The sequence below is a fragment of the Helicoverpa armigera genome, chromosome 6 (genome assembly GCF_030705265.1).
Source record: "Helicoverpa armigera isolate CAAS_96S chromosome 6, ASM3070526v1, whole genome shotgun sequence".
In the NCBI taxonomy this organism is placed as follows: Eukaryota; Metazoa; Arthropoda; class Insecta; order Lepidoptera; family Noctuidae; genus Helicoverpa; species Helicoverpa armigera.
In genome coordinates, this window is record NC_087125.1 from 2,082,202 (window position 1) to 2,103,800 (window position 21,599).

Genomic DNA, 21,599 nt, shown 5'->3' on the forward strand with positions numbered 1-21,599 from the left:
TCTGAACACAATAGCCTCTTTAATACTAGGTAGAGAGGAAACTTCTTTGTTGACGGGAGTATTGTACCTACCGTGTGTGTTTGGTGTATGCTTTGTTTTTTGTTATGTTTGTTCGCGTGATTGTTGCTGACAATGCTGTTATGTACGTCTAATGTAGGTGTTTGATGTTTTGTCAGTGGCCGAAATATAGCTGTTTTGTTATTGTATGTAGGATCTTGATAAGACTGTATCAATATGAGCTAAGGTTCTGAATAATTCAAGCAAAGCAATTTTTTCTCCTCCTGGAAAATCCTTGCCTTTATCTTACGTTACAGGATCAATATGAGAAAACAAACTATAACAATGGGTACGTATAATAACCCCAATGACAATACGAGCTACCTTGATGTCTTAATAGAATATTCTAGGAATATCCTTCACATACTTCGATTCGATTTCAGAAAAGCTCATATTTTCCGTACAATGAAGAGAGTCGCACACAATCGTGTTTCTTTCAATAGAAATGAAAATATCGGAAAGGAAATCAATATATCTGTCACATGATGAAATGACAATGTATTGTACATGGAATAAGAATAATTTTATTACAACAAAATAAGAAAGTACTACAATAATGTCTTATAAGAAAAAAATAAATTTTCTTTCTGAACAGTGTGTATAGTTTACACAGGCTTTTACTTCAAACTATTGTTCACATAACACTAAAACACACGTAACACAAAACATTAGAAATTGTTGATTTAAAACAAAATGAATGTGCACAATAAATAATTTTCAATTAAATTGCAAATCACTAGTGAAATCCTACATGCAAGTTTTCCGTTTGCTAAACTAATTATTGTCTAATGAGTTATGAATTGAATAACCATAAAGCTTTTTAATTAAACTCATTTTCAATTTCTCTATTCCAATTAAAGGCAACTAATAACCATTTATACCTAATTCCACAACTGAATACCGGACAATCATTGTTCAGTGTTGCCATCCCATTGCCATTGTCTCCCCGTAACGAACGAGCGCTGTAGGAAATAATTATTGTGTAGTGGCAACACTTTAGTAGTATCGACACGTGCGTATTGTGTTACAATTGTTAGTGTTGCCGTTAATTAAGAATAAATAAATACCTTTAGGGTTGGTAGAGCGAAAAATGTTGGGGATCGAATATCTGAGGATGTTGAAATTGACATAAAATGTTAACCGTTCTTTTGTGTAAATTTTTATTAAAATAGCTTATGTATATTTTCTGAAAATTACGAGTGCAAACATTATTCAACTAGTTTTATTCAAATGTCATTCGCCAACACTAAAATAACATTGTAAGCTCGTCAAGAAAACTTTCACGAATCCAGAATTACGTGTCGAACAACATAAACATGCACTAGCCATTTAAATTATAATTTGCATTGTCTCACAAACAATAACTGAGAAAAAAAATATCTTCACTTCTCAGCTTGAAACACAATAATGCACTGTGTTACACTTGTAAAGAAATTGTGACACTTGTGCGTTCAAAATGGCGGTGACAGCCGTGCACACTGGCTTGTTGGAAAGCTACTATATTCACAAAAGTATTTGTTCTACAGTGTTGAATGGTTTGTTTTTCGCTTTGTCGTATGTAAATGAATGATGCAGTTGTAATTAGCTAATATTGAATGTGTGGCTTGCGTTCAGTTTGTAGGCAATTGTATAAATATAACGTGGAATTTTAGTCGCTGTTCAAAGCTTGGTCGACCGAATTTGGGGTTACCTCAGTGAACAGTGGTTTCGTTATTATGCTTTTGGCCAAAAAAACGACTAATACAATGACTGAAATTGTAACTAAATTACACAAAAAAAAGTATTTTTATATTTACACGCTTCTGAAAGCATATCAATTTAAAACAACAAACAATACGCCATTCATAAACGAATGGTCAATTCATTAATTAATTAAATTACATAACAGGTCGCGTAATTACAAACGCCCACCAGACGAACTTTCCAACTATGTATTGAACTTGTGAAAACCTATTCGATTCGAACGTGAACAAAAGCTGCAATGCCCAGTCACAATCGAATAGTATCAATCATTGTTCTCGATGCTTTGTTTCAAAGCCAGTTAATCTACCTTTGCGAATTAAATTTATATTTAGATTAGCGATCTGAAATAGCATAGGCTGGTTGTATGAAGGTTATTTTGTTTCGTCCTACGGGTAATTTTAGTGGGCTGAAAACATTGTATTACGTCAAATAAGTCATATAACTTATTTAATGTAATGCATGTTACATTTAACATTATCAACATCTAAAACGTTTCATTTTCATTAAAGCTTGCCTCATCAAACTAATGTCTCTTCCTCCTTTTTTCCAAGAGAAAAAATAAAGCGGATTTTTCCCGAACAATCGCAAAACCGTCAACGTAATTTTAATAGAACATTAGTCTTTATAGCATTGTCGTTACTAAGCACACGATCCTATCATCCGCGCCGACAAAAGATACGAACCCACCCCAAAGTATCGACATAATAATGAGGAACCGGGAAAAACTTCTGTTGTGGAATGAAAAGCGCAAATTCGTCATTAGGCGGCGCTTTCCGCCATTGTTGTTCCTGTCTCTTTCCCTCTTAGAGACATTTACCAGTGTGCGAGCGAGACTACCGCTGGTCCTCGGAGCCGGATTGTTCCTTTCTATGTTAGCGACATTGTTTTCGCTTTTATACCCGCCTGAATTGGGATTGTCTTGTCTGTTTGAATGGACGATGGCGCCCCTCCACGGTGGATGAATACAACCTTCTATAAATGGGGGGAGACAAAGGGTTGGTCTCTTGAATCGCGCTGGGAGACAGGTCGTTGGTGCCTTCGATTATATTGTATCGATTCAATGCCATTGTTTCAGCAATGAAGGATGGTTAGGGCAAATTACTTTTCTGTTTTTGTTCTCTTTTTATAGTTTATGGCTGTTATTAGCGATTATAAAGATATAATAGATTCTATTAATAATACCAAGATAAGCAGCAGTTTCTTTGTTAATTAGATGTGGTCACGTTTTTAGATTTTGTAATACGCCAATTCTGAAATGCAGAGATAAACGATTGGGACTACGTTCGACACGGTTAAAATATTGGCATGAAACATCGATGTGACATGGCTGAAGCCTTTGACGTTTAATACAATATCAATACGATGTTAATTCACTCGATTTTATACCCATAAAATATAATAGACTTGTTAAAATGTCGTAAAATGTAAGTTTTGTGTCTTGTATTCAGAAATAATAGAAAATAAGTGCTAATAGCAATATTAAACATGGTGTTGTGAATTGGGCAATAAAAAATAAAACCAAGTTTCAGGCGTTTGGAGAGCTGTTAGCGTGTGTGTCAGTTATGTCAGTGCGAAAAGTTACAAAATTTCAAATTCAGAAGTTCACAATTTTTACGTGGGTGTGAAACTTTTTGTTAGCGCAGTGTGAATAGTTTCAGTTTAGCTGTAGGCTGAATAATGATGTTAGGTATTTCTTCTTTTGAATATTGCAATAGGATTTCGATATTTTTCTTTAGATTTTAAACCTGTTAAATACGTTTTCTTTCGGTTCTTTCCTTTGGGCTCCAGAAGGAACAGGTTTTAGTCAGTGGGGGTCCAATTTCCTTAACGCTGCTTCCACAGCGGGTCATTTAAAGATTTCGCACCAAAAGATTTGGGAATATTTTCATGTACCTAGGTATATTTTCAATTAACCTTATACCATTATAGAAATATCCCCTTGATTCCTTATTCTTTCGTTTCTCAGGTGCGGAATGGAAGCTCCTCTCAGAAGACGAAAAGCGTCCCTTCATAGACGAAGCGAAGCGCATCCGAGCGATGCACATGAAGGAGCACCCGGACTACAAGTACAGGCCTCGGAGGAAGCCCAAGACCTTGAGGAAGGAGGGGTACCCCTACTCCATACCGTATCCCAGCGTGCCTATGGATGCGTTGAGAGCTGGTGAGTTTTTGAAAATGATTTTTAGATACAGATAGTCTACATTCTCCTATGGGTTTGATAGTGTTATATGGGAACTTTATCAAACCCCTTCTAAGTAAGTCTTTTTCGATAAATGGGTTATGTATCACATTTTTTTAGATCGGTCCTGTCGTTTCTGATATTGGCAAGCAATGTCAGTTCAAGCAATCAAGGAATAAATTCTTACTAGATTTATAATACATCTTCAGACAATGAGCGTACCTGAAAATAATCGAATTCTGATGCATTTTTATAGTTATAGGGATGTTATAGTTTTATATCATCATGACTGATAATTACATATGTATATGGAAAATAACATTACTTACCTATAATTTGATGATAGCAAACAGATGCAAACTTTGACCCTTTAAATAAAAAATTCTTCGCTTTAAGAATCCACATCTCTTAAATTAAACTGTTATCCAAAGCTTAAGCTACAAAAACAAAAAAGTACAATTCAAAAAAGTTCTCCACAAACATTGTCGCTAATTACGCGTAATCATCATTGTGTTACAAAGAGTAATATATTGTTGTAAGCTGTCATTATGCGTTGTAAAACCATTGTTTATGTCTTTATAACCTGTGGTGTTGTAGCTGATGCACGGATAACGCGATTGTGGTGGCAATTCCAGGTTTTATTGAAAAAGGTTGTGCTTAAAATGTTTTAAAACTTTTTTAGTTCTGTTGTAATGAAAAGTAAAGATGTTTGAATGTTTGTGAAGGTAATTTTTGGTGACAGAAAAGATTTTCAAAAAATTTAGAATTTCTGTTTTTTTACATCACAAGATTCAGAAATTAGTCAAGTAGGTACAATGACGATGATGATGATGGCAAAATTTCTGAAAAACTGTCGATTTGAGAACCATCCAATTTGTGAAGTTTTTTTTTATCAAACTGAAAAACCAACTTCAACGTGCTATCATACCAGTTTTTAGGGTTCCGTAGCCAAAATGGCAAAAACGGAACCCTTATAGTTTCGTCATGTCCGTCTGTCCGTCTGTCCGTCTGTCACAGCCGATTTACTCGGAAACTATAAGTACTACAGTGATGAAATTTGATGGGAATATGTGTTGTATGAACCGCTACAAAAATATGACACTAAATAGTAAAAAAAAGAATTGGGGGTGGGGCCCCCCATACATGTAACAGAGGGATGAATTTTTTTTTTTCGATGTACATACCCGTCTGGGGTATCAATGGAAAGGTCTTTTAAAATGATATAAAGTTTTCTAAAAAACATTTTTCTTAAAGTGAACGGTTTTTGAGATATCAGCTCTCAAAGTCGTAAAAAGTATGTCCCCCCCCTCTATTTTTATAACTACGGGGTATAAAATTCTAAAAAAAATAGAGGTGATGCATGCTAATTAACTCTTTCAACGATTTTTGGTTTGATCAAAGTATCTCTTATAGTTTTTGAGATAGGTTGATTTAACTGTAATTTACGGAACCCTTCGTGCACGAGTCCGACTCGCACTTGGCCGGTTTTTCCTAATTACATCTCCAAAAGGCCTAAACACGACAACAAAACAAAATCAGTCAAAACAGTCGTTCCGCGCGACTCAACATTCCAATATCGTATTCCAATACATTTTTTCAAACCGAAACAATTCCGTTATGTATAGTGAATGTTATAAAACTTTCTGTACAAATAGCTACATAGAAGGCTGAACACAAAAGGGTCGGTTGTACTGACGTTATCAGCCTATTCAGTGGACGTCATCGAATCCGCTAGTCGAATTGGGATTACACAATTGCTGTGCCTCGTTTTGACGCACTCGACTAGATAGTAGATTGTGCTCGCTTTTTGTTGTAAATGGTTAGTGTAAAGATTGCTGGAACTATGTCTTATCTGTAACAGGTTTTTTTGTGTGATGAGGAAAATGATGGGTAGGTTTGATAGCCTTAATTATATTGCAAGTTTAAGATTGCCTTCCAGGCCTAGTATCGCGGTCTAGGTCAGAAATATGCTGTTAACAAATTATTGGATCATCAAAAAACCTAACTACCATAATAAACTTTACTATCTTCCAGTAGTCAGCAATCAACTGATTCCAGTAAAACTGCCTACTAAACGCAGCAAACGGGTCAGTCGCCTACTCCTAACAAAAAACTACGCCTACGGTCACGATCATATCTCGTGACTCCTAAAATAAAACGAATAGACGTAAAAATTTTACACGTATACTATATAAAAAGCTTTTTATATCAAAACCGTATATATTTGATGCGCTATTTACTGAAATAATGTCGATACCGACACATAAATATCGTTATTTATGATACTCGCGATAGTTTTTGATTCGACTTCGCTTCAAAGTTGTGTCGTTTAGAAAGTTTGGGGACGTCCTTTTAAAATACGTTTTGGGAGTTTATTTTGTTGTCATGAAAATGTCCACATATCAAATCTGTAAAGTTGTTACTGTATGTGAGGTTTGATTACTTTGAAGTTTCGCGGCTTATAGCCTTATATTATTTTTATATTTATATGACTAATAAATTGTATTGTAAATGTAAATTGATTTAAAAATGCATATCTCGTTCATTTGATACTAAAATTACGAATACTTACTTACTTAAAATAGTAAACCAAATTCTGCCCTCAATGCTTTTCCATTGAAGCGTTACCCTGAATCATTACAATAGACCGCAAGAAAAACTATTTCGCGACGCAAAACATTTAAATATACGCCACACTTAAATAAAGCTCAGTACACATAATCGAAAAAGCGCTTACATCGTCACATAAGAGCGCCCGCCGCGCGCCCAACAAAAGATTTCCAAATATGAAAAGCGAAAATGGAACGCATAGTTTAAACCGTCTTGGCTGCTTTTGACAGTTGACAGTTTTCACTGTCAATGTGAAAGTGACAATAGGGTTAGTTGGGGTGTGTCAAGCTTCGTCCGTTTGGGGTTACCCCATTGACATGCGATTAAAATTATTGAAAGATTTCGCTTTTTAAGCGATATGCGTGGGTTGTTATTGAATTTTAAAGGGTTGTTTGTGGCTTACTCTTAGAGAATTGTACGGTTTCTTGTGTTCAAAATTAGAAATGAAAACTCAAAAGTGTACGACTGTTACAGACGGATGCAGGTCACAAAAGGATTTTATTTTTGTTTGTTAAGCAAGTTGTAATAATGGTTAGTGGTATAAAATATTAAGCACTCAGAAGTTGGAAAAACTAAGTTTAAAAAGGTTGCTTTGTTAACTTACATTGCAAAGTTAAAAAGCTGAAAAACTAGTATTTTAATTGGCTAGCTGGTCGCAAAATGTTGCTCATTAGGTATATTACCAGCCATGTAGCCTGTCAACATATTAGCAGCTTATTAACGGCCTCACACGTACATACATTTTGACATAAACAAACAGCAGTTTTTTCAACCATTCGTAAATTATCCAATTCAAACAATTTTTCACTTGCCGGCAACGTTGCGGTCGCCGAACTAAACGTGGGCGGAGTCGGCACGTGTGTCGTGACCCTTATTTAAGGGTCGCGCCATACTTTGCACTAACATGGCTTTTAAGTTAATTGCAGCAGTGAATTTATGTTCAGAAATAAAACTGGGGATGAATAATTACTTCGCGAGTTCGAAATCATTTTTAATATGGCCGCGGATGTTTTAATTAGTAATATTTTTTGTTGTCGTATGAGTACTTACTACGGTGATATTTTTTTTCTTTTTGTTAGTTAAACTTATTAAATATTTAGTTTGATAAATTATATAATATGTCATAAGAGTATTAGTACAGGGCGGCGATTATTCAACTTTTGTTCAAAGAAATACAAACAAGTAAAAATTTTACAAATACGGTTTACACACGATAATGTGACAGTTACAAATTGGCACACATTCTTCACTAAATTAATACAATAGTGTTTGTGAAACTTATCAACGTCCCTTTACGTTAAAGAGGCCAAAGGTGTGTCTTACAATAAAAACTAATATTTATCTACAAGGTGTATAAAACAAAGCCTACTTTCCAAAAACCCCAGTGCACACTAGCTATAAACAAAAAAAAAAAGAAACAAAACAAAATCGATAAATCAATAAATAAAAATAAAAACTATTGGCAAACTAAAAGCCCTTAAACTTGTGCGCCACGTGGCCATCACGTGACGTCACAGCTACACTTCGTACTTAGGACTTACGCACGTGCCGGCCCGCCCATTACGGGTAATTTGACCAAAACTTGTTATGCCAATGTTGGTCACAAATTGTGGCAATTGGCCTAAACTTTGATTTGGTCAAATGCCGGATTAACAATCAATGTCATATTTGATAATTTCCACGAGTGGCAAAACATGGCCAGACCGATTTCTATTTAGCCAGCTTCCACCAGCTTAGATTTTCCTAACTATGTATGTTGGGGTAACAGTATTTTACATGGAGATACTGCCTATCTTACCTTCTCAACCCAGTTATCCGGGCAACCCTTTGATAAGACTGCTAACCAGATACCTTTCTAGGATCTCCAAGCATTATAGTGACAAGAAAATACTGAATATGATCGGGATCATAATCAAGCATTGTGTATTACCGAAGCACATGGAATGATTCCATCGGTCATTGTTGATCCAACAATGTTGAGCCGGCACTAATTATGTTCAACACAACAGCAGAATCTCTTCAAAAATACTGGCTGAATGTGTGTATTATAGATAGACTAGTTTTCTCTGCGGTTGTACCCCTTTTGGGGGATGTGAAGAAGGGTACAAAGACATAGGGTGCTAATTGTTTTGGGCATGGTAACTGCAACAGATTGTGAATGTGGTAGGCTTAAGAAAGTTGGCCTGCGTGCTAGGAGTGGGCAAAAAGAAACTGCTGGTTAGTCGGATCTTAGTAGGCAGATCATCGTCAAACGTTTTTGCTGTCCCACTTCAGGGCACAAGCCTCTTTTCACACAGAGAACTTTCAAAGAATCTGACACATTTCTGAAGGAATAAATGACGAATAAACTACAATCAGTTTAAAAACGTCTTAGCGTGGCTAATTGCTTCCAAGTGTATAAACTTACACATTATAATGCTTGGATTGACACAGTTGCATTTAATTACCCATATGGAATGGAATAATGTCTATTGACAATAGTGCTATTATATCCAGTTTGTTATTGCTGTAGGCATATGCAAAATAAAGATTAGTAGACATTATAGTAGCAGTAGTCGCCGTAATAATTATTAAAGTAACATAGGCCGTATCGTGCATAGTATTCAAAATAATATTCCATGTATGGATTTAAATAGCGTATTTCCATTATAATAAAAATATTTGTTTAAAAATAATAAAGAAACAGTTTTATTACCAGACAGGATTGATGGTATTTTTTTGTCTAACCGTTGCTAAATTAGGATCAAATAAAAATTCTGAACAAAATACTTGACCAAACAATTGAATGACGAAATAGAATAGAAAATAATTTGTGACAAGCATATCTTTATTTTAACAACTGTGTGTAATAAGCTTATTGTCACATACGTGTTTCATAAAATTAGCCTTTTATGTCGCAACGATTAGTAACGTTTTATGTAGTAACGTTTATATAATATGACGTTTATAATATCTGCAAACTAAACTAAATATATGTAGAACACACTGCACCCGTAACCCGATGGTTGGCAAAATTAGCAAGAAAATATTGATTACAATCGGAGTTTTCAGTCGGTCGGATACCGGCTAAATACCTCATCATCCTCCAAGACTTTTCCCAACTATGTTGGGGTCGGCTTCCAGTCTAACGGGATTCAGCTGAGTACGGGTGCTTTCAACTTATGCCTTACCAGTGTTTTACATGGAGCGACTGCCTATCTAACCTCCTCAACCCAGTTACCCGGGCAACCCAATACCCCTTGGTTAGACTGGTGTCAGACTTGACTTTGTAATGTGAGTACCATTAATTTAAGCCCGAACAAACTATCGGCCGACTAATAGTGTGCAGTGTGTGGGATATTATTGTATCTACAAGTTAAACTATATTTAATTGTAATGCAAATTACGATATACAATGCCACCTTTTCATACAATTTAGTTTACATGTTAGCTATATGTGTTTTCCATTTTATTGTATCAGGCAGATATTAATAATGCTAATAATAATTGACGCAGATATCCAATTGTCTTGTTATTTGTTTTAAATGTCTTTTGTTTTTCTTTGAGGTGAATAGTATTAATATAAAACGTAAGTAAACGTGTTTTTGCTTTAGTTAGTAGTAGTAAGTTAGTGTATGTTGAAGAAATCTGTATCTATAGGATTGGGTGATTTAATTTAAACTTAACCTCATCCTCAGTCGATGTAATTGCCCTTTATAAATATTTTTACATATAACCTAAAGACAAACTGGTAGAATTTATGTTAATCTTCAGAAGTAAAAAAGACTTACTACTACTGGCTCTTTTTGAAAGCATTAATTCAGAAAATATACAATCACAATAATAATGCAGACACTAAGTTTTCTTGGAAAATAGAAATAAAATGCTTTTGTTAAAACCTAGAATTTGAAACTTAGAAAAGAGTACGCTATCCTCAAATATCTTGTCTCTGGATTCTTTACCCAATGTTTCTAATTAAAAACCATGGCGAGTTTCCTTAACAAATGATGGGCTCCAATTTTTTGTTCACCGGTCTATTTTAGCAAACTTTGTTTATTCAGCTAATGATGTCGTATTTTCCTCAACTTTGTACCAAAGAATGTAATCGATTTGTCCCCTTTTTTGTCGCAAAAATGTCCACGCGATTTCTTAATCGACCGTTCAAAAACACCTTAAAAATCTGAAAGAAAAGAAACTGGCTTTAACTAGTTTGTTTGGAGTCCGTACTTAATTGCTATGGAACTGTCAAAGTGCAAAAAAATGCTATACTAGTGTTACGGTAAATTAATTACTTAAATGACAAAAGTTCTCAGAATAGATCACAAAAAAACTGGAACCAATATTTTTTTCTGTACATTTCTTAAAGTACCTATTATTACTACTCTAAGGTGTTTGCGGAACTTCCTCTTGTTAGATCATAGAAAAACTATTTTGTATAGTTACTTTACAGTTATAAAATACCACACAATGCATCATTATGATGTAATTAATATTTTTAATTGGATATTAGAGAGAAAGTAGAGAACAAAAAACACAAAGCGTGCGTAACATAATAGCAAGAAACTGTCAAATGTAATACACGAATGTTTTGGAACATTACTTTCGTGTATTGAACAAAAAATCCTTTTTATACCAGTCTAATCCTCACTTAAAGGCAGAACAGGCAACGCTAATCCATACAATAATCCAATAAATTGCTTATTCATGATTAGCATATTATATACCAGCAGTTTGTTACCGAACGGAAGTGTCCAATCGCGTGCGTCGCCGGAAGACCCTCCCCCCGCCAAACTGCTTCCGGTCACGTGACGTCATTTACATGACAGTTGAGCGCGGGACGTTGGGGAGAAAGGACGTGTGGAGCGAGAAATTTTTGTTTATGGCTCTAGGAAATGACTTAGCTTTTTGTTTATATTTTTGCTGTGATTTTTTTTGGGGTTTTCGACACATGGTCGTTAATGTGTGAGAATGTTGTTTTGTATTCTTTTACGAGTAAATTACAATTAAAGTATATGCAATCTAAACTTAGAGTAAGCGTTTTATTATTTGAAACGTACATTAATATTGCATTTGTAAACTTCATAACAAAATAGCTCTGAGATAGCCCTAGAAGTAAATCTAAAATGTAACAAACAGAATTTGCATAAAACCGATACCAAGCATTACAAAACTAACCAGTCTCAAAACGATTCTATCTAGATAATTGGTATCACTCAACCAAAATCCATATCACTTAATATCCAAGTACAAACAAGCAAAAACGATGATTTGCACAAATTGTGGCTAATCTATCAATTTAACCACGGTTTGTTAAGTACGTCTGCGGACAACCCTCCCCGTGCTATGAAACGGCGAAAATATACCCCTTGTCATTTGTTCCGATCGTTTTTGAACGATAAATGGAACTGGTAAAGGTTGTTTTAGGGTCCTATCGGATTATGTTGTGATCTGATTTGATCGTGGATTTTGTGTTTTAGACGTTACAGTGAAGCATTTTGTCGCAAATGTTTCTGTTACTCGATTATGATAGTTAATGATGGATGGATAGTTCGCATAACATTGAAAATATGTACAGTGTTCAATTCGGATATTATTTCAATTTCACCCCCGGCCCGGCCACTCGTCCCAAAAAATAGTCCCGAACAATTCGGCAACCCAAAACTCATTTCCAAACTGAAACTCTGAAATAAGCCACACATTCAACTATTGATACCATCTAAGGTCACTCTATAAATCACCTTACCCACCTGACGGGACAGAAAATAAGCATTTTTCCGAGAAATTTAACACATTCAAATATAAAGAGTGGAAAGAAAAAAACGGGGGCATTGAAAAGGAAACCCGTACGAAAATCCCATTAAGCCCGGTGTCCGACCTTTCTGTCGATCCTCACAATGCTGGGGCTATATTTACATATTCAGGGGCCGGTCGGAAGATGGTCATTATGAATGATATGGATTGTGATGGAGGTGGAGGTGAATCGTGTCTGAAATTACATCCATTGTGCCCGCGCTTTTAATTTATACAAGTCCAGCTATGACTGATGCGAAAGAATGGTTGAGAAAAGCTTGCTTATTTGCTCGGTTTTAATAGCAAAATGATTCATGAAAATCTCCCCCTTCTGCGATTTGCAACTTATAAGCTGATTGATGCATTCCTATGTTTTCCACGTGGAAGTTTTTTTGGAATGTCCCGAAAATTATTCAAAATGTTTTTTTTTCCCTCTCAAATGAAATTCGTAAACATTAATAACCAAGGTAGCTTGCTTTTCTTTTACTTTCCAAACTTCCACAAAGTAACAAAAATCGCCTATTTTAATAACCCTTTTGAACCCTTTCAAGGACTTTTTCAACTTCTAAACCAAGTTCTGAGTCGAAAAAGTCCCGCATAACGACTCTTAAGGAAATTTTCATTTGTTTTATTAATTAAAATTAGTCATTTACAGTTTTGATGTTGCATTTAAGCGGTTTCTGTGTAAACCGTTGGTAGTAATTAATTGGGTTTTTGTTGTCGGTCTGTTGGACCAACAGTGAGTTAATTTAGGGTTATGTGTGCAGCCTTTGATGAAGTCGTACGGGTTCGTTTCGAGAAAATCTCATGAAGTTGCCACGTGAGCTAAGAGATTAATGTATCCGAGCGTTGTAGTTTTTCTCCTTTTCATCTTACGAGGCAGGAGGGAATATACTGATGTTTTATTTCGTCATTCCAATTAATCAATTCTCCAGTTGATATTCCATGTTTCTTTGGCCATGTAGTCAACACAACACCACTAAACAATGGTTCGTTTTCTACGACCGACGCGTGCATCGTAATATATAGCTTTTGTTTCATACTCGGATAAGCGTGTAAATAGCAACTAAGCAATAATTTATAGGCAGGTGAATGCTGCAATCACTGCATAGCCACCTTGTATGTCAGTCAGACGTAACTAATAATTTCCTCTAGACGCACCGACATTTATACTTCAAAGCATCTGACATTTACGGAATAATAAATTAATGATAGCCGTTACGTCAATCCCTGTCTGTCGTTATAAGCAGTCTGAATTCATTCATATTTTATACGAATTAAATGAAAACTTGGGAAAAATTCCAAAAATAAAAATCCATCGGCGAACGCCAATACCAGGAGGCCAGATACCCAAAAGAGATGACAGGGAATTTAATTATAAATATAATAAAAAAATCTCGATCGTCCCTTTCTAAAAACCTTGACGTACCTATTTGCGTTCGTGAAAATCAACTCCCAAGCGATATCGCACCTTATTGCTTTGACGGAGAACTCATTGTCCTTTTAATAAACTGCTTTATAATTTTGCTGCGGTTTATAATATATTGTAGATTCGGCTGACGTCACAACAATAGGGGTGTCTCATATATTTTTATTTAAATTCTGTATTCGAATATTTCACGCGGGACATGAAGTGTATTTCGATTTTCACGTAATAGCATTACGAGTGGTTAGATTGTCGTGACATCCTAATTTGGTTGTATTATAAATATTTTTTGCCGCGAAATTTGACAGTTCTCTTTTACATTTCTGACGTGGATTGCCGTCGTAATTTATAGGTTTTAATTTAATCAAATATTATTTATGTTGATCCCTTTAACAATGCCAAAAATGATGAGATTAATATTCAAACAAAATTGAATTTTGTAATTATCTCTTACAACAATAATTAAACGATCTATAATTTTACAATAAACCAAATTTATGTCCATATATAGATCAGTAAGAAAAAATAGAATCTCAATAAAACCAGATTAAGAACTAATAAATCAGTCGTTCTAAATTAAATTCCTAATCCGAATTCATTAGTTATCAATAAGCGAGTAAACTAGCCCCGTTGAGGCGTATTTAATAAACACGTCTAAGGAACTGACCGTTAGTTAATAGCACTCGAGGGCGGGATTATTCGTGGCACAATGAAATAATTAATTGGTGCTCGAATCAGAGTTCCCGGAGCGCCATTATGAATGTGCGTCGGTCTATAGAGCACTGTCCATTACGGTGGCCACTTGCCGACTGGTGTGAACTGTGAATTAGACATTCCGCTCTAGCGTCTGGATGTTTTGAATTTAGAACTCTTGTGGAATTTGTTTTGAATGGCTAAGCTTGATTGGTTGTTTTGAACAGATGTTGGCTGTCATCTGGGTAACTGATATGCTTTGTTTGCAAATCTACCCTTTTTGTTAGGCTCAGTTCTCGGAAGTAGTTTACATAAATCATACATATGATTAGGCTTATGATTAGGAGCCTGCAAAGGTCTATTTGAAATAAAAACATTTGACTTTGAATTCAGAACACCAAATTGCGGTCTAAGACCCATATTTGAAGTAAAACAGAACACTTTAAGATCCTCATACTTTCCCAAAAAGTCGTTAATCAGTATCCACTATAAAACCACTATTTTTCCTCAGGTATGGCCGGCGGAGGCATGGGACAAGCCATGGGCGGGTACTACGGAGCTGCGTACGGGCCGCTCGGAGCCAGCATGGCGGCGGCGGCCGCTGCCGCTGCTCAGCAAAACGCTATCAATGCTGCGTTGACGCCTAATCCACAGGTGAGGAGTGTTCTACATTTCAATTTTGTGTAATGAATGGGTGGTACAAGGGGTATTGGGTTGCCCGGGTAACTGGGTTGAGGGGGTCAGATATGGCAGTTGCTCCTTGCAAAGCTAAGTACTCAGCTACATCTGGTTAGACTGGAAGCCGACCCCAACATAGTTGGGAAAAAGGCTCGGAGGATGAGGGTGGTTGGCTAGGAAGAGGGTTGTAGATAGGTACAGAAAGGTAAGGATGTCGTTAGGTAAAAACCATGTCCAGGTAAGAAATTTACATTTATATGTTTGTTGATGACGATGGATGCCGTTTATGTATCTAGAGTAGGTAAATTCATACACATGTTGTCATAGCTATTTATTTCGTAATGTTCACCAGTTTAAGTTACCTTATATTCTCAAGTGTCCGGCCTATCATAGGCATTGTCATGGTTCTGCAAAAAATGGATTCCGATTTGAACCAGAATTATGCAATAAATCAAACTTATGTAACAGCAAAAAATACAAAAAAAAATCCTTACAAGTTTCTAAAAAAGTACCGACGATGATTTGCGAAAATTGCCGAGAAATACCGAATCAGTAATTTGGGCGCTAATTATACTATCATCCAGTTAGTACCGAACCATGAAATCTTCAACGTTTTGGTTAAACCTATTAGCACCATGAAATAGGAATATCGTGCGGGAGAAATTCCCAAAAAAAAAAATCTCAAAAATATGCTGACACCACGTAATAAGGGAGCATCTTAATAATTTTATCTAATTTTCTTGAAAATTATCTTCGTACGTAAAAAGCGTGTAAAATCCTTGGGATTGATAAACCATATGTTATGGAGAAATTGATGGGTAATGGTGTGATGAAGTATGGAAAATTGAATTTGTGAGGGACGCATTTTTAACACGTTGCAATCAATTTCGTATCTAATTTTAACGCTATGTTAGTTAAGATCATAATTTTTTCTCAATCAATAGGGTATTTTAGTCTAGATGAGAAAAAAATTAAAAGTGTATTACAATGATTGTTTAGAGGAAAAGCAATCGGGAAATGTTAGTTTCACTTCGTAAGGTAAATAAATACCTATATTTTTTATTGCAGTTTAAAGTTTTTAGGTTTTTTTATCTGTCTTTGAACACTACGAAATGTCGCCGCCATGCTAATGACGTCATTACGGTAGTAAACAACTTTTAACCAAGTGTTTCTCATATTTATATCCACTGGTAGTTGAATCCATAATTTGTCTGGTGTTTTTACACTAGTGTTCTCACATTCAGAAACAACACACCAACGATACGGAGCATAATTACTCATTATTACAATTTTCAATACATATCAAAATATGTATTACTGACAGCTGTAGTTTGTTTACTAACGTAATGGCGTCATGACCAAAAAACAATCATGGCGTCCGTTGTGTGCCGCGTTTTCGCGAAATACGCGCGAAATTTGAAATTATGATAAAACAATTAATTTATTTATATTCGTACATAACGTGAGAAAAAAAAATATTTTTAATTTTTTAGAGATATATTAAGACTAAAGAATTTATTTAAGATATATTTCAAAAATGCATGTAATACCCTATTCATCTGCTACCTGGTTATATGCTTTGAGTGGTGAGTTTGTCATTTTTAAAAGGTTTTCAGTAGGTATGCAAGAAAACTTTGTTAACAGAAAAACTAATTTCGTGACAAAACATCACACGAATTTCAGACGCACTCCTCTCATAACTAATGTATCCAATCATCCTCCGAGCCTTTTTCCCAATCATGTTGGGGTCGGCTTCCAGTCTAACCGGATTCAGCTGAGTACCAGTGCTTTACAAGAAGCGACTGCCTATCTGACCTCCTCAACCCAGTTACCCGGGCAACCCGATACCCCTTGGTTAGACTGGTGTCAGACTTACTGGCTTCTGACTACCCGTAACGACTGCCAAGGATGTTCAATGACAGTCGGGACCTACAGTTTAACGTGCCATCCGAAACACAGCCAATGGTGTCTAAGATATACTTAGAAAGTACATACAAACTTAGAAAAGTTGCATTGGTACTTGCCTGACCTGGGATCGAACCCGCGCCCGCATACTCGAGAGGTTGGTCCTTTACCCACTAGGCCACCACGACTTCGTGCGACTAATGTATCCAATGCTAGCAATATATTCAAATATCAAAAAAACTCTGAAACAAACAGAGCTCAACTTAGGTGCAACATAACGGTTTTTTTAAGTTAAATTCTTGAAACTGAAATATTTATATGCATTTATGACATTACTAGAATACACTATATCTTAATATCCAAATTGTCTTACCAGAAACATAGATTAATATCTCACAATTGAATCAGATTCCTCGTGTCACCGTGGCAGGGGTGCGTAACTGCGGGTAGTCGCGAAATAATTAGCGGTCGAGGGGTTGTTTCTTGTTATGATGTTTTAATACATGCTGTATTTGTGATTTGTGGTCTTAATATGTTACAGGGAGCATTTGTGAATCTCTTAAAAGACAAGCAGTGAAGGTTATAATTTGAGTATAAGTAATTATAATTTGAAGGCTTCTCTTGTTATAAAAACTTCATTTCTGATACGAAATCTATTTCTAGTTTCACTACCATTATTTAGTGGTCGCATGGTAATTTGTTCTCCGTAAAGTTCTGTTTACGGAATAAAACTTAAGAAGTAACAGAACAGTGTAAGAAACAGAACTTTACGGATATAACCTACACTAGGTTTAATTTAATTCATCTCAATTATATCTCCTATCTGAATATCTGACATTTGTTGACACAACAACCACGTTACACATCATTATCTAACATATCCAGATGTTAAAAATCAATCTCAAACATCTCCATCTCTACCCAAACAACGAACCCTTTTTCAATCACACGTCAGGAAAATAAAAGATTATGTTCAAACGCCTACTTATTTAGCACATCTCATTGAATCCCGATCTCTTCCCCCAATCTTCACGGGATCCGGACCCCGGTTCATCCACTCACTAGAACAAATTCTGGCGAATTAATACAATACTTGACGTGTAAACACCCTTTGTAAGGATGAGGACACATTATGTTTTTAATAGGCGATTTAGAAAGCTATATTTATACCATTTATGTTTTTTTATATATATTATAGGCAGACATTAAAGCACTATCATCGGATGGTAATTGATAATTTAGTCACACTTATCCTGACTCCACAAGGTTTTGATTTAAAATAGAAGTATAAATCGCGCATTTTTTTAGGGACTAAAACAGTTACCTACATGCCCAGCTTAACTTAGTCTTTTAAATAAGTTCTTCTAAACACACTAAAAATATGGAGTTTTCCACTTACTACAATTGCTGTTATTTATTTTTTATTAATTTCACCAAAATACACGTCATAATCATTATCACGTTGTCCCGTACCAAAAAACAGCTATAACATCCACAATCTTTTTACAATATGGCAACACCCTAATAACACTTGCCCCTGGGACTTAGCCCTCCGATTTTAAAACCTCCTTCCCTCTATTTGACGTTTAATCTTGTGAAAGTGACGTCAGTACGGGGGCGGCCATTGTTTCGACTTTATTGCATAATGGTGGGATTAGAAAATTATTTGTTAAATAGTTAATAGAATAGTCCAAATATGGGAGGAGTGTAGGTGTAAGATTATTGTTTGATTAGAATGTTGATAATAGGTCCATTCAACAGTCTAAGTTCAAAACAACTCGAGCTTTTCGTACTATATGTGCTACATAAGATCAAAAGTATTTATGTAACCTCGTTCATAATTACAGACAGTGTCACTAATTAATTGTATGGTCAAGTTATAAAGTCCTGAAAACCTGAATGCCACGCTACGATTTTCAAATCTGCAATAAGAACACTAGCTAAAGCTCGCGTCCCATGGGGACTTCTTCGCGCACTAGGTAAATCGAGCAGCCTTCCTTCGTAAATGGATCATCTTTCACTGAAGTTTTCAAAATCGGATCAGTGTGTCCTCATATTAACTTTTATAAAAGTAACAAACAGCCTCAGCTCTCTTGTTTTATAATATTCTGCATTATTTTATAACCTACATCAACATTTTACTCTCGAACAATTATCTTCTTGCATACTACATTGAGAATCCATTCACAATAATGATCTTAATAATAGTATATTTTAATTGACCACTATATAGCACGGTCAAGTGAAAGTACAGATGGCTAAGATAACGAATTCAATTAGTTGATTACATTAACTGATAACCTGTGTTTGGGTAAATGCTTTTAACTGCAACTTTAACTTTCTCTGATTGATAGTACCTTATGTTCTGATAGTTCTTTTGTTTTTATAAGGTCAAGGTATTGGTTGCAAACAAATGATGTTCTATTTAAAGACTGAAGCGTCTCTTTTAATACTTCATATTTGGATCTTCACAAGTATTAATAAATAATAACTTATAGGTAGGTACACTAGTTTATTTATTCCTTTGAAGAGATGAAGATTCATGTGTATTTCTTGTACCACTTAGAATTAATTGAATTAAGTACAAGAATATAAAATGTATTATTTACATAAGAGTCCGCAAAGTATGGTGAAATTTTCCTTCAAATTCATACAAAAATAACAAATGAAATATTATTAACAAAGGTGTCATAAAAAAGATTGGCAGAGTGACTAGCTGTCATTGCAAAATGACAAGTTTCCGTAATAATGGAAGACAATAGAGAATCAGCACTGATTGTGAGCCGGCATTGACACGAATTCTTAACAAAAATAAATTAAATGAAGCATTCAATGTAATCAAAACAATTTTATTTGCAAACAATCTTTTGTTTGTTGATGCTTTTGTTATTTTTTTTGCCAACAAAATTATTTTGATAATCGAGGTTTTTTGTAATTTTACTTGGAATTACGCAAATTGTATATTTCTGAGCAAGGTTTTATGTCCCAATATAATGAAACATTAAAATCATGTATAGAAAAAATTATAATGTCAATCAATTTTAGGCAGACGAAATACTTCAAAGGTTTGTATCACCGATCAGCTTCTACATAAAATAATAACAAAAAATACTTATAAAAAAATCCAACATCATAACTCACTCCAAATAAAAAAGGCCCAACTTAAACTTTCGAGGTGTGACCAAAACATTTAATTATTAACCCTGCAACCGCCGGCATCGGTCTTTCGCACCCCCAACGCTAATAGACCGACTATTGGATGATACCGCGGTTTCCCGATTACCGTGACGAAAGCAGTACCGGTATACGGTAGGAAACAATATAATCAGTCACTATTCATATCAACAACTGCAAGTTTACCTGTGTTGTATTAAAAATAGTGATTGGGCGTTTTTGGGTTTGTAGGGTTGGCAGTTTTATTTCGACATGAACAGATTGGTAGCCTAACTTTTAGGTGATATTATTGCATTTATCTATAAGAGTGATAGCAAGCTTGGAATGAGTCGATTATGTCACGTAATATTGGAACTACTATTTTTGAACGGTGTCGGCTACCGATCTAGGATATAGGGTTATCAATAAATGAAAAGAACTCGCAAAAAACGATCTAAAAAGGGTGAGATTATCCTTTCTTTAATATTTATTAAAACATGATATAAATATTTATTTCTAACAAAATGAGGTAGTCCAAAAAAGCGGTTCGGTAGCAGCCCTACTTTTTACAATCTACCGCCAAATGTGTAGTTCTTTAACGAACCATTGTGATTCGGATATTCGATTATGTTGATAGATGATTTATCCACGGTTATCGGCGGGTGATATGGGTTACTTTCCCGGTTGCTGCCGGTTGCCCTTGGACTCATTAGCGATCTTTATTCGGTGTGAAATCGGTTTTGGTTATTTGGTAGATCGAAAGTTTTTTGGAAAAATATTCGTATAGAGTAGCTACGTAAGAATCTTTCTCGTAATGTTTCTGGATAAAAATATTTTGAGACTAAAACTCATCTGCCTAGCCTATTTCCAACTTTATTGAGGTTGACCGGTCTAACTGACTGCACTAAGTACTTGCGTCTTACATGAAGTGGGCAATCCAATACCCCGTGGTCACGTGGTCAGACTTTCTAGCTTTTGACTATGCGAAACGACTACCAAAGATGTTCAAATAAACATTCCTAAAAAAAAAGTATTTGTACCTTAAACGTTCCCTATGTAACAAAATATTGTTATCTATCCTCAAGCCATTCCGAACAAATTCCTTCAAGAACCACAAACACACCCACACAAAGACACCCTATTTGAACATTGATAAACGCCGAATAGTTTTCCAAAACAAAAAGTCTTTGCTCGTATATAACTGGCTTGCAATAAAATATCCGTAAGGGCGGGCAGTAAACTCGGTACATGATGCCTGGGCGTCGGACTAATCCTGATTTAGCGCTCTAGCTGTGACCGGCCGTCGTATGTTATGCGCAAACGCACGATACACACGGCCGTTGAGTTAGGCTAGCTGGGAATTTGAGAGGGATTCTTTTCCGTCTG

The 21,599-nt window shown here is 35.5% G+C and overlaps 1 protein-coding gene across 1 annotated transcript in view; it reads left to right on the plus strand.

Annotated features, from left to right (window-relative positions):
• LOC110382265 (transcription factor SOX-21) overlaps positions 1-21,599 on the plus strand; it is a 38,152-nt gene that overhangs the window by 13,353 nt on the left and 3,200 nt on the right. Inside the window, exons 3-4 of the mRNA XM_049835729.2 lie at positions 3,767-3,961; positions 14,989-15,131. Coding sequence (XP_049691686.2) covers positions 3,767-3,961; positions 14,989-15,131 — 338 coding nt within the window. The remainder of the gene's footprint in view (positions 1-3,766; positions 3,962-14,988; positions 15,132-21,599) is intronic.